Genomic DNA, 13,532 nt, shown 5'->3' on the forward strand with positions numbered 1-13,532 from the left:
GCAGTTTAAGCATATAACTGCATATATATATGCACTCTATAACTTCAAACTAAGCAGTGCTATGTTTTACCTTCCCTTTGGTATGTTTCAGTCAGGAATCACTCATCGGTAACCTTAAAGAAAGAAGAGCTATTTCATCAGCTGCTAAGAAATGAAAACCTTCATAATCATCCACCTCGCAAACTCCTATTTTCTCCATGAAAATCATCTGGAACAGGAAAACATTACTGCTCCAGGTCTCTCTTCCTGTTATATTCAATTCACAAGAGCAGCCTCCAGGAAAAAAAAAGAAAACTGGGGATGATCCAAGAAGGGAAATAGTACAATAAACTGCCATGCCCTTCATCTTCTCTTCTATCTTACCTCCCAAAGGAAAGGCAGATAAATAGTTCATCAAATCTTTAGAAAAAATTATTGATTTGTTGTTCTATATTAATACCTTTAATGTTTTAAAGTCAGTCCTGCCTATCTATAGAGTTGCTCAGAATATCAGCTACATACTGAAATGACACCTTTGCTCTACCTCCACTAACTGAGAGGTTGTCTATGACTCAATTGGTTACTTAAAACCAAGACAACAATCAATAAGTAACAAGTGTTCAAATCACCATACTTTAAGTATGAAACAGTCATCAGCTTTTTCTTCTGTATTGTTACTGCATATTTATTAGTTTGAAAATATTGACACGTAGAACTCAATCAAATTTAAAATCTCAAAAAAAATGCAAAATACTTCACAGCTACTAGAGCTGGAATGTCATGTATTGCTTGCACCTGCCACAGTGGAGGACTAGAGAGACCATGACATGTCCTCACGTTTTAATATTCAGATTCAGGCTACTTATTGTCCTCATTAATAGTAACAATAGTGGCGGGGGGATGGGGGTGTGTGAAGTGGACTAAGTTGCTTTCACAAGAACTATTTCCTTTTCTTTTTTTTTTTGTTGTTCACAAAATTGCCAGCTGTGAGTACTTGTCACTTGTCTGTCATCACGTAAGGAAAATTAAGGCTACATGTTTTTCTTTTTCCTACACATTAAGAAATAGTTTTCAAGCTACCAGTGATGCTACTGTGTATGGTTACCTACTAAACTGCTAAGAGCCCAGAATGTCAAATTTAGAAGAAAGAAATACCGTGTTTTAGACATTAATCTTCAAATAGGCTTATTGCACACAACTATTTTTGGTTGCAAAAAAAAAATTACCTAGATTTAAACAAAGATTTTTAAATTATAGTTGCCAGAGTATATTGGCCAGTAAAACTCATTTACTTACAAATATAATGCTGTGCTTGTTACTCTAGTGAATGTTGCAATACCTTGAACTATTTTAATTCAGTCATCATTTTTAATACAAACATATATACATATGAGATATCCTAATATGTATTTCAGGTTATTGTAGTGTTATTAAATAGAACTATGACAAAGAAACTACAGCCAATTCATTGCCTGCGAAGAAGTTAACACAAACATTATAAAAATTGAACAATTAATTCAATAGTATTTTCCCCAAGACTTGAAGACAAAATTTACTCTGTATTAGTTTACTGCATATGCATGTGAATTTATACGCATGTGTACACACGCACACAATTTATTTTGAGTATCAATATGTATTTGCATGGAGAAAGCGAAGTTTGGGCCGATGTGACAGGCCTGGAGAACTTCAAATGTTTAAAGAAAGCAGCTTCTTAAGGAGCTGTCTATTAATCATCAACCAAAAGTCACACTGGAATTACAAACATTATGCAGTGGCCATTCCCTTGTCCTTCATTTTACCGAACAAACAGCTACAGTCTGTTCAGTACAACACATGACAAAGTACTTGTGCCTGCTAATGTATTACTAATTAGTTTATCTATACCTATTCATACAAACATATATACTTATACACAAACTTGCTGCATGTTTGGATTTGTATTTTGCTTAAGTATGAAATATTAAAGTTCTATATAATTTCTAAATTTAGCTTATAATTTTATCTGAGTCCAGACAAATTCTTATTGAAATCAATGAGGAAAAAAAACAAAAAGCAAACATGTCCCCCCAAAATCCTCTCTCAGCCTCCCTGCAAAAGATAGCATTATAAAATCATCTTTATCGACAATAAATATCACCGTATTTATTTCTATTAGGGAGCATTTATCAGTAAAGCTGCCAAGAATGACTTGATAAATGCCAGAATCTTCAGAGCAATGCATTTTTTAAATCTAAAACTTGTGCTTTATTGTTTCTAAGGCATATTACCCAGAAAGCAGCAAAACTTGTTATAATGTTGTTATTAAAAATCCATATGATAAATTTCCTTAACTAGCATACTCATCTCAAAACATTTAATTCCTTCTCTACCTTCTCTACTGTAAAGAGAATTTCTTATCCATGCTTCCAAGGGTCTATTTCAGGCACTATCAATCCTCCTAACCTCACAAGCTGTGTCCCAATATCTTCATATGGCCAAAAGCCAAAAGAAACACACTATTTACCTGAGAGAGGAAGGAAAAGAGAATTCTGGGAGAAGCTCAGAAGAACAAGATGACAATGGCTCTTTTCAGGGCTCACCACGGCTGTAAAAAGGAACTGAACCATTGCCCAGGTCCCAGGGACAATCAGTTAATACCAGCCTCAAGAGCCAGAAATAAGGACCACCTAAGGCAATCACACCTTTGCCTGGACCACTCAGAAGCCAACAAATATTCGGAACAATAATCTGGCCACATTTCTTTATTTCATATTTGGCCTTGTTCCACATCCATGATCTTATCTCCAAACCGTATTTGCTACACACTTCATTCCAGACCAATTGCTTCTTTTCTTTTCCCTTCTAACTATCAGCTTTCTATCTTCAATGCTTTTTTTTGATACCATGCAATCACTTTTCCTTAGGAAGTATATGAAGTCTCCTCCAAAGTATTCTCAATCACCTTTCAACACAAACCACAAGGCAGACACCAATAAAATTGCTAACAATTTATATTTTAAATGTTCGGATACACTCTGCAGCACAAGTCCTTGGGACAGACGACAATTGGTTATGACATGAGGTGCAGTTATGTATTACTCAAATTCAGAGATGAAGACGTCTAGCACATTGCTTTATATACAGGTTCTTAAGAGATACGCTTTCAAATTCAGTATTTTTTCCTAGAACTAGATATATCAGTAGCTGTCTTCAGACTCAGAACACAAACCTCAATTATAAAAGTTCTATACTTAAAATTTTTGATCACTGCAAAGACCTGAATTAAAAAATAGGTACCGCTGATGTTAATTCAATCAGTGAGCACATGAATATATTTGGTTTTACTTAGAACATCTTGAAATTTCTATCTTAAGGAATTAATTAAATATAAACCACAAATTTGAGGAAGTCTTAAAACCTCAGTATAACAGAAAAGAACAGGTTAGGACAAAAATTGGTAGTGTGCATTAACATGTTGCTACCAAGTTTACTGAAAGGTATTTCTGAAGCAGGTCAAAAACAGTCGCTTATAAAGGTTGGCAGATATACATGGATAAACCTGCCAGAACTACTTGATAGTGCTGACCAGCAGAACTTACTGTGTCAACTGTGTCAACATATTGCCCAACTTCTGAGGGCAGGGAGGGGGGCAGGGAGAAGAAGGAGGAAAAAAAAAAAAAAGCAATCAGAATCCAGGCAGCAAATATTTCATTTTTATATGAATTTTAATTCCACTTATATCAATGTAACTAAACAGTTGCCTTCTATCGATAGGATGGTTTCAAGACTTATTTGGCAGTTTGTTAAATATGGGAGTGATCAACGTTAACTCAGATGACAGTCTTGTATGCAAAACTGAGTGACTTGTATAAAAAGGAGCCTAACAGGAAAAGATATAAAAAATTTCTGAGTCTCTGAAACCAAACTGTTATTCCAACAGGTGCTGAGAGTATTCTAAGTATTTGCTTGCAGCTGCACAGGAAAATATCAAGTTAAAGTTACAGACAAGAAAGCCAGTTTCCAAAGAGCACAACTTTAATTTTAAAATCAAATGAACTATTCTTTAAAAATACGTATCTATTTTTTCCCAGTGATGAATAAGTACCTGTTAATTTCATTTATGACAATTTACAGTCACAATAGTAAAGTTGTGTATTCATTAAAGACCTATCTCACTGACCAAACCACAGAAATAAGATCATTTACTGTTGTTTTCCCTACTAATTCAAATTTAACAGAATCTGTAGTGTCTTACAAGTGGACAATTTAAAAAAAAAAAAAAAGAATAATTAGAAATGGAAATATTCCCCATTTCTAAAAAAAGACTAGGAGCTATATTCATTGTCTTTTGTGTTGCTGTGCTTTGTGCAACATAGTAGTTTCACCAGGCATATTGTGTCTAAAGTATAATCTTCCTCCAGACCTGAGTGCTACAGAGATATTGTCCAGCAGTTCACCCACTCCACCTTCATTTAGGGTAGCCAATAAAAATCAGCAACTCTACCTTTAAACAGAATGAAGCAGCAAAATGAAATGTCAGGGCTGACTATAAGGTGCCCTCTTTGAATGGGACTGGAAAGTGCACAGGAATGCATACATTTTACTTCGACAATGTCTTAAAGTAATGGGGGGGTGATTGGTTGGTTTTGGGTTTTTTTTACTTTTTTTTTAATACTGTCAATTCTAGATGCTATTCTTACCATACTGATAAGCTGAAAACATTTGAGATCTTATACTGTTGAGAAAATGATTACCTAAAGAGAAAGCATATATGAATGATTTAACTGTATTTCAAAACAGAAAATTTCAATTTGTCCAAGACCGAAAAAGCTAACCTGTAAGAAATTTGAGATTCATTTCACCTTGTATTGATAAAACTGCAAGTGCATGCTCTGCTTCTTTCAACTTAAAATGGATTTCACACCATGACAGGTTTCATTCTGCATTAAAATTGCAAATCTTCTATGTGGCCCAGTTTCAGCTGCAATTGATCTGCTTTGTCGTCATAGACAAAAAAAAAAAAAAACCCAGCAAAGGGCACTGCAGCTTTAAATATTTCAGAGCTATGTAGCTAGTAAATTGACTCCATTGCAATATGGCTCTGAAGGTCGTGTCCTATTGTCTCTTTTCTCTGCAAATATTTTGAACAGCATAAAATGGTTTATTTTACACAATACCTCCCTGCCATTTCTAAATCACGTCAATTGTATTAGGCTTTTCCTTGCTGGAAAGGACAGATACGCCACTCTTTCCATACACACCCACGCTGCTTCTAGATGTATTCGAGCCGTCCACTGTGAATCGAACAGCAGGGTGTATATATCAGACGTATACAGCTTTTCATAAATATACCTTATGCGAACAGGCTCCCTATTAAATCCCACTGTGACATAAGGCCGATTAGTTACTTCAATTGTGATAAAATAATTAACTGGATTTCAGATCAAGAAGAATCTTCAGTTAAAATTAACATGCCAGTTAAAAAACCAAAGCCAGCGATTTAAATGCCTCCCGTTTCTCACATATGGGAGAATATGAAAAAAATGATCACACACAGCACCAACAGAGCGTAGCCTGCCAAACCTGTTTTTCATGAAGGAAGGCTATTACCTTTCAGATGCTAAAAAAAAAGAAAAAAATAGGAAAAAAAAAATAATCAAAAAGCCCTGCTACATTTAAGAATAAGTTACAAGAAAAGCAAGACTATAAACCTTAAGCCAGAATATTGAATCTCTATGTATGCACTCCCTAGGATCAACCCCACTTCTTTCATATAAGGTGACCATTCGATGCAAATGAGTTATGGAGATGCCTCTCGGATAGAATAGTAATATGAAATATACGCCTGCAAGAAATACAAGTTTGTGATAGCTGTCACCAGGGAGAAGGTGCATGTAGACATTTACCTGAAAAGGCAACAGATTGTTGCCATTGTCCGTCCTGAACGCATTGTCTTCCATCCAGGATTTGGGGGTTAAGGGTGCAGCTCGTGGGAACTTCGGAGGGGCAATTACATTGCTGGAGAACGGTTTTTTAAGGGGTGAAATGGGATTGAGGGGGGAGGGCACACCGACCCCCACTCCCACGCCGACCCCCACTCCAACTGCCCTTCGAGGGTCCCTACCAGCCTGCAGCCCACCCCAAGGGTTGGAAGGTGTACTCCAAGCCGCGTTTTGATGGTTATTCCAGCTGGAGGAGGAAGAAGAGGAGGCAGAGGACGAAGACGGTTTGCTGGTCATGATGGGCTGATGGCTGTAAGCAGCATTTCTCTGGGCAAAGGGTGCCTGATTAGGGCTTACAGGTGACCTCCGCTGCTGCTGCTGCTGCTGAGCTTGCTGCTGCTGCTGCTGTTGGTGGTGTTGAGTCTGAGCTAGGCCAATTTGAGGAGAGAAAGTGCCACCAAATACAGGGTTGACGTGGTGTGGAAAATTCTGGAAAAGCATTGTCCCATTGACTGGAGTAATTCCTTGGAAAAAGCTATCATCCACCGTGTTTGTGGTCCCTGTAGACCAGGTGCTGCCGAAGGAGGGAGACAAGGAGGTGCCGGCTGCAGGTTCTTGTTGAGGCTGGTGAAAGCTCAAGCCAGGCAAAATGGGAGACTCCATCTGCATCTTCTCCTTGCTATTTTGGGAAGGAGCCGATGAGCCGATACTAGTCACTGAACTGTTGTCTTCTGGTTTGGGCGTCTCCGACGAGATGGGTGTAGAGGGGGCTTCTGCTGAGTTTGGATCTTGCTGCTGCTGCTGCCGCTGCTGCTGGGGTTGGGCTTTGCTTTTGTCCATCAGTAAATCATCCTGCATGGTTTGCGCAGCTGGAACAGTAGGGGAAAGAACCACAAAGACAGATTATTAACATTGTCATTCATCCCACAAAGCAGGCTGTTCTAATCATTTGCCGGCCAAAAATCTCGTCCTATTGCTAGCGCTACGCTACAGCAAGTTGCGAGGCAAACCCGTAATCTCCCCCCTCCCCCCATTTAGGATCATGTAACCTTTGATCGTGCTAGATCGCCTTTAAAATATTTTTTAAGATGCTTCACCCTTTTTGATGCCTTGTTTCCCTTCAGTCTAAATGAGAGATGTGCTTATAGGGCAGAGATATACAGCAATTTCGCCACGTCTCTTTTCTCTTACACCGGAACTCAGAGCTCTCACCCTGCAATGAGAAACTGATTCTGGTTCCTGTTTTTCCAAGCACCCTCCTCCTCCTCCACCTCCTCCCCCTGGTTATTTGCATACGTCAATAAATACTGCTGCGTCCTTCAGCAAGGTTAAAAAGACACCAGGCTCCGCTCTTCTCCACCCCCTTTTCTATTAGGGGACCTTTAAAGGAGCCGGGTACCGATTTTCCTTAATTAACAAACAAGCTTTCAATTATTTAAACGTATCACGGAGAGAGCACACACGGAGTCTCGCCCCGACACGGAGCTGCGCGATCCTTCTCTGGCCTTTTTCTGCTTGCTCAGGGCACCAGAAACGATGGCAGGGACGGGGCGAGGGACGGGGCGACGGGACGGACGACAGACAGACAGACAGACACACACACACACACACAAAGCAACCGATGGGTGTTACATCTGCCTTCAGTGATCTTCCGATCTTTCCGTGTAAAATGCTGCTTTGCATCAAAGCAGTCCTTCGCTTAAGGGTGTTTCTACTCGCTGTATTTCTATATATACGAAATAATCAGTAACTCGTTCATTGGGAGGAAAAAAATAAGGTCAAAATGAGCAGATCTGGGAGGTATTATTACACTGCAACGCTTCCAATGCTTTCACAATGAAAAACAAAAATGGGACAAATTGAAATATAAATTGAAATATCTAAAATATAGACATGCCACACTCTAAAAGTCATCTTATGTGCACAAGACAAAGACTAGTGATGCAAATTATTTGCTAAATCAACACATAAGTTGATGCTTTAAAAAGTAAATGTATGTAAAATGGTTGAGTCATACCTGCAAGAAATGGTGCTCCATATGAAACAGGACATGTTATGATTTGATTATTATTTTGAAAGACAATAGTAATTGCTAATTACCAATGCATACAGAGCAATTGTATGAAACTAGAATGGGAACCTACACATATTGCAGACTTTTAGTCAATTAAAGAGATTGTCCTAAATCTCAAAACTATTTTAAATGAGCCAAAAATCACTTAATTAATAATGTCAAAGATTGTTATCACTGAATACCTAATTGCATTTATATTGAGTTAATCATATGACATGTACTTTCCTAGGATTCCATTTTTTAAGGACTGTTGTTTTAATGTAACATTGAAAGACATCAAGAATTTTTAGATGGTTCAGTATATCTTTAACAATTTTTGTTCCTTTCTTTTAAATCTCTTCTGAACCATATACACACCTCGTAGTTAAAATGAATGTCAGGACAGTTTTGTCTTATCCCGTAAGTTACTGCTCATGCTCCCTGTTATTTACCTGTTTAATATGTAAATTGAACAGCAAGGGTTCATGAACAGACTATGTAAAAATGGAGTAAACTATTGCAGCTCTAACAGGCCACTCTGCTGCTGCTGGTGGGGGTGCAGAAAACCTTGTGAGGCAGTTTAAAGCAGTACTGCAGTAAAACATAATATACAAACCTCTGCGTAGTGTTCCATTAGCTTCATTTCTATCAAAATAATATTACTCCTAAGGCTAGATAAAATTACTGATTATCCCACATCAGAGAGAGAAAATGATTATATGCATCCCTCTCCTAGTTCTGAGCTATCAGAATAAAAGTATCTTTAGAGAGGAAAAACGTAGCAGCTGAAATGTTAAAATTCTGTTGTTAATAAAGTGTGTTTAAATCAGCTAGCCTCTAGATAATCGATAGTGACCAGCACAGCAGTTGCTCCAAATAAGTACCATGACGTAGCTAGCCGGTTTTGAACTTTATCCTAAGGACTGTAATCCACATTTGTTTTCATATTGCTTCTTAAAGGTAAAACTCGCTGCACAATTCGACCCTCTTGTCAAGGTCAAGACCTACCTTTGATGAATGAAGCCAGCCTGAATGGAAAAACACTGGATCATAAATGACTTTGAAAGACAGGCCAGCCAATGTCTAATGTTGGACTAATATGCAGTACCTCTTGATTATTTTCTGGTGTAAGTATTTGTACAAATTTACAATCCAGTACAGGAAATCTATATCCCCACAGCAATACCAGCACCATTTGCATGCAGTAACCCACACAGTCAACACAGAAATTTTTAAGGAACAGTTACCTTTGAATTTTCTGTATTTAAAGAGCAACAAAATGACAGTATATTTATTTTCTTCTTTCGGGTTTGGTGTTTGACAAATAGTCGACCACTCTGGGAAGAGCACTTTGACAACTGGGAGCTCTCAGCGCATGCTCTCCCAAGGAATCCTGGGGGTTGAAGTCTGAGCTACGGATGGCATTTCCCTGCTGCCTGTCCTCAAAGGAAGAGGGCTTGGAAAGAAAATCTGTGCACCCTCCCGCCTTCCAAAGAAAATTGCTGCGATCTGAATCACCAGCTCTAAGAAAATAAATATCTGTCAGATTGAGCTGAAAGTGAGTAATTAGATTGCAGTTTAATTTCTAAGTCTGTGCCAAAATAGCTACCTCTTCTGAACAATTGCCAAACAAAGAAATAGTTCTACTATTTCCAAACTTCCCTCCAACTTCTAGTATAAGAAATTAATTATAAGCTCATACCAGCTTCAAAGTATACAACTAGTACAAAGGAGATTGTGTCACGTTGCTAAACTGAAGAAAATTTACTTTGAACGCTGCAGTTCCACATTTCAGCTACCTCCTTTCCTCTACCCATTATCCACATATCTCCAATCTCCTCATCAATATACAGCCTGACAGGAGTTCCTGTCATATTAATATTATGATGACTAATGTAGGTTAGCTAAAGTTTTCAGAATATTGTTTACTGGCACTTGTATTGTCTTGTACTAGTCCATGAATTATTCTGAATATTTATTCTGGGTAATTATTCATATTAGCAATTATTTAGGACCAAATACTAATTTTTGTATAGAAGTTACATAGCTGAAAACAGAAACATTTAAATATCAGTGTTTAATAAAATTGCAGGCTGATTTTTCAAAGGATGAACTGCGTAGCTTTATGGGTGAAAGAGAGCTGAGACAGATAAATTAGGGCAGTTGAAAGTGTGTTGTTAAAGCACTTATGTCTCTACTTTCTACAGTCTGTTTATGTTGGACTGTATGGTCTGCGTGCTTTAAACCAATGCTGTAATTAAAAGTTTCTCAACACTTGCTCTAACCTGCTTGTGCTACTCTGAATCATTCCAGGCAGGAAAAATGCCCTTGAAAAACAGCAGCTGAAAATATCTGATTTGTTGCAACATCCCATCTAGCACAGGGCTGGCTCTAGTCTTTCTATACCCCTTCTTTATCTTCCTATTTACTTCTGTGTTATTGCTTTTCAGTTCATTTGAGGATTGGTGTGGAAGGGACCACACCATTGCTGACAGTACTTCCCAGGAGACAGCTTCACTTTGTAGGTCAATTATTAAGATAAGGAGAGTGCTCATTATGATATTCACAAATGGAGAAGCACTCCAGAACCAAAGAAAATGAGAACATGAAGACAGTTTTTTATCAACTAGCCACTAGAAGAAAAACAGTTTTTATTTCTACCAGCCAACTCTTTCCTAACTGTAAGTTAAAAAATAATAACAACAGCTGTATCAGAACACAAGAGTTTAATTCAATCTGGTATCTGAATAACTTGACCTGGGCCTACTCCGAAGAAACAAATGTAAGAAAGGCTCACATAAGCCCAGCTAATTCAATTAACATTGAATTGAGTGTATTTTTATTTTATGAAATTCATTATGAAGCAATTTAAGCCTACTATGACTAACACACCATGCTAGTCTTTTTGCCAGTGAATATTCCACCTAGCTTGAAGGTTAAAATGAAGTATTATGTTACTGAAAAAAACAAGTTTTATTGTAGAAACGTTTTTCTCAGTTTAGATATGATGGGTTCCTTGTCTTTTTAAAGATGGAATTAAGTAAATTAAAAAAGGGAACACCTAATTGATCTCGTAATTTAATTTCACATATTATTATCATAGCAGTTAAAATGCAGTTTTGCCAAAATAGAACACTTCCATATTGCTAAGTTACTTAGCTTTGCTGAAAACACTGAATAATTCCAACACTCTTAATGTTGTCAGATCAAAAGAATCGTATTAAGATACTGCTCCTTCATTATTCGGCCTCTTTTTCAGGCCATGCTGAAATGGTCAGATAAATATTTCATATACCTCTGTATTAGTCTTACAGTAATTGCTTGTCAACTTCTTTATTAAGGTTAAATCTGTATAGATTTATTATCAAACAATTTTGTATTTTAAAATGTGATCTTTTGACATAAATCTGATAGCTAAATTTGGGGGTCATTTTAAAGCTCTAAATAGCTTTTATTCTTTTTGATGATTTTCACTAAGGTCTGTACTTGCCTTCAAATGTGCAGTTTTAATTCAAAATGGCTGCATCTCCGTTGATATCAGTGAGGCCGAGCTCAGTCAAATCTCAATTAGTAGCAATCATTTTCCCTTATTTTGCATTGGCGAAAGGGAGTCTGCTCCCACGAGAGTTCTCTCTGTGCTCAAATGCAGCTACTACCAGGTGAAGGTAAGAGAGGAAAGAGGGAGACAGTGCAGTGAGCATCATGGAGACAGAAGAAAGGAACAAAGAAGACTCTGTTTAGGGATGATCCGGGAAGCAATAGTTTAAAAAATGAAAAACTGCAAGAGGCAATCTGAGATTTACAGTGGAAACTCACAACGCAAAGAAGGAAGCAAAAAGAATAAAAAGCGGAAAGAAAATTAAGAGAAAAAGGGCATGAGGGAGAGTGAATTGAAGGAGGAGATTGTTAAGTAGAATAAAGCAAGCATTTGAATAGAGCAGCTGCATATCCGGTCTTGTTAAGGGGAAGAGATGAGGATAGAATGACAACTCTTGCTTTGTCAGGGAATAAGGAGTTTTTTCTCAAATTTAGAATGAGTTAGTTATATATGTATTTTAGGATCACACTTCAATTCTGAGAACAGCAGAAAAATGGAGAATACATTCCCCAAGCTGTCCAACAAACTCCTGAACAATAAAAAGGCACAAATCAGTTTTTAAATTTCAGGATCTTTAAGCTAGTTATGCGATAGTTTGTGTTGGAGGGGACCTTTAAAGATCATCTAGTCCAACTCATCTGCAATAAGCAGGGACATCTTCAACTGTATCAGGTTGCTCACAGTCCCATCCAACCTGGCCTTGAATATTTCCAGGGCTAGGGGGGCATCTACCACCTCATCACCACTCTCATCATAAAAAAATTCTACCTTATGTCCAATCTTAATCTACTCTCTTTCAGTTTAAAACCATTACCCCTTGTTCTATTACGTATCCTATTTTTTTTTTATATTTCAAGTTTGTAAAAAAGTAGGGGGGAAAAAAAAAATGTCCAAACCTACCAAGTATTCACTGTTTGACCCGATATTCAAGTTTTCTCCAGTCGTGTCATCCCTTCCTGTGCCAGTGGTAGAGCAAAGCGGCTGCTTTTGTCAGAGACTGTTCTTCAGCCTCAACTGGTAACCAAGTGATCCTGAGTTCTGGTTACATTTCTTCAGGTAAGTATTGCTCACAGCCATTATTAGTCATCATGACCTCATAGCTTTAACCTAAATGACAGACAACTAGCACATCCTTCCCACTCCGAAGCAAAAATACAGAAATTGCACAAGTCACATAACTTTAGGAATAAAACCAGCTTTCCTATTTCCACTTGTAAAGTTTGAGATTAAATATATAAACTCTAAGTATTTGGCTAGTCTAGCTGGTCAATGCTCTGGCCAACAGACAATGCATTTATTCCAGACCAAGGTTAGGAACCAGAAACTCTGATATCTAATATTGCTGTTACGTTTCACAAACAGGTGTAATTAGGACAGCGTGTATTAGGTTCTCTTCCAGGAAGCCATGCCCATATGGTTTACTCAGGCCACTGTACCTCCATGACTTCTTAGCAGTGCAAGTAAACCCAAATTTTACTGTCCCAAGAATAAGTACAACATGAATTTTCTGGGACAGGATGTCAGCATGATGCCTTCTTCATACCTGCTTCTACACATACTTCTGTAATGAACATTTACATCACTGTAATTACTTTAGCATTCCTGTTTATGATACTTGTAGCAATCAGAAAAGAAACACACACACCCCCATACATATGGTAAAAGTACAAGTCCAGATATTTTACATATGTCTTTATGACACTTTCCTCTCCACAGAGACTCCGAAAACCAGACTGATTTTTCCCTTGCTAAGGCAGGATGGTCAATGAATCCAATATATTCAGTGTTCTCATTCCTACTCTAGCTCATCCCTGTAGTCATGCATTTTGCTACATAACCGTGGAATCACTACTCGTCTCAACCAAAACCAGAAGTATTTTGACGCAGCTGCTTGGTGGTGGGGTGGGCCCAGACAGAGGTAGCTTGTACAGCAACTGCAGCCTGACAAAGCTGTAATTTACACAAGGTATCAGAGAGT

At 37.8% G+C, this 13,532-nt stretch overlaps 1 protein-coding gene across 7 annotated transcripts in view; it reads right to left on the minus strand.

The window, feature by feature from the left end:
• CPEB3 (cytoplasmic polyadenylation element binding protein 3) overlaps positions 1–9,302 on the minus strand; it is an 85,379-nt gene extending 76,077 nt beyond the window's left edge. For 5 of the 7 annotated variants that reach the window (XM_009570653.2, XM_054071259.1, XM_054071258.1 and 2 more), the window contains exons 1-2: positions 7,001–7,134; positions 5,868–6,772 (exon numbers count right to left, since the gene is read on the minus strand). In XM_009570653.2, coding sequence (XP_009568948.1) covers positions 5,868–6,761 — 894 coding nt within the window. In that variant the 5' untranslated portion in view covers positions 6,762–6,772; positions 7,001–7,134. Of the gene's footprint in view, positions 1–5,867; positions 6,773–7,000; positions 7,162–9,203 lie in introns of those variants that run through there. The other 2 variants (XM_054071257.1, XM_054071254.1) reach the window with 2 other exon arrangements.
• Positions 9,303–13,532: the final 4,230 nt, after the last annotated feature.

The sequence above is a fragment of the Cuculus canorus genome, chromosome 7, assembly GCF_017976375.1.
Source record: "Cuculus canorus isolate bCucCan1 chromosome 7, bCucCan1.pri, whole genome shotgun sequence".
Taxonomy (NCBI): Eukaryota; Metazoa; Chordata; class Aves; order Cuculiformes; family Cuculidae; genus Cuculus; species Cuculus canorus.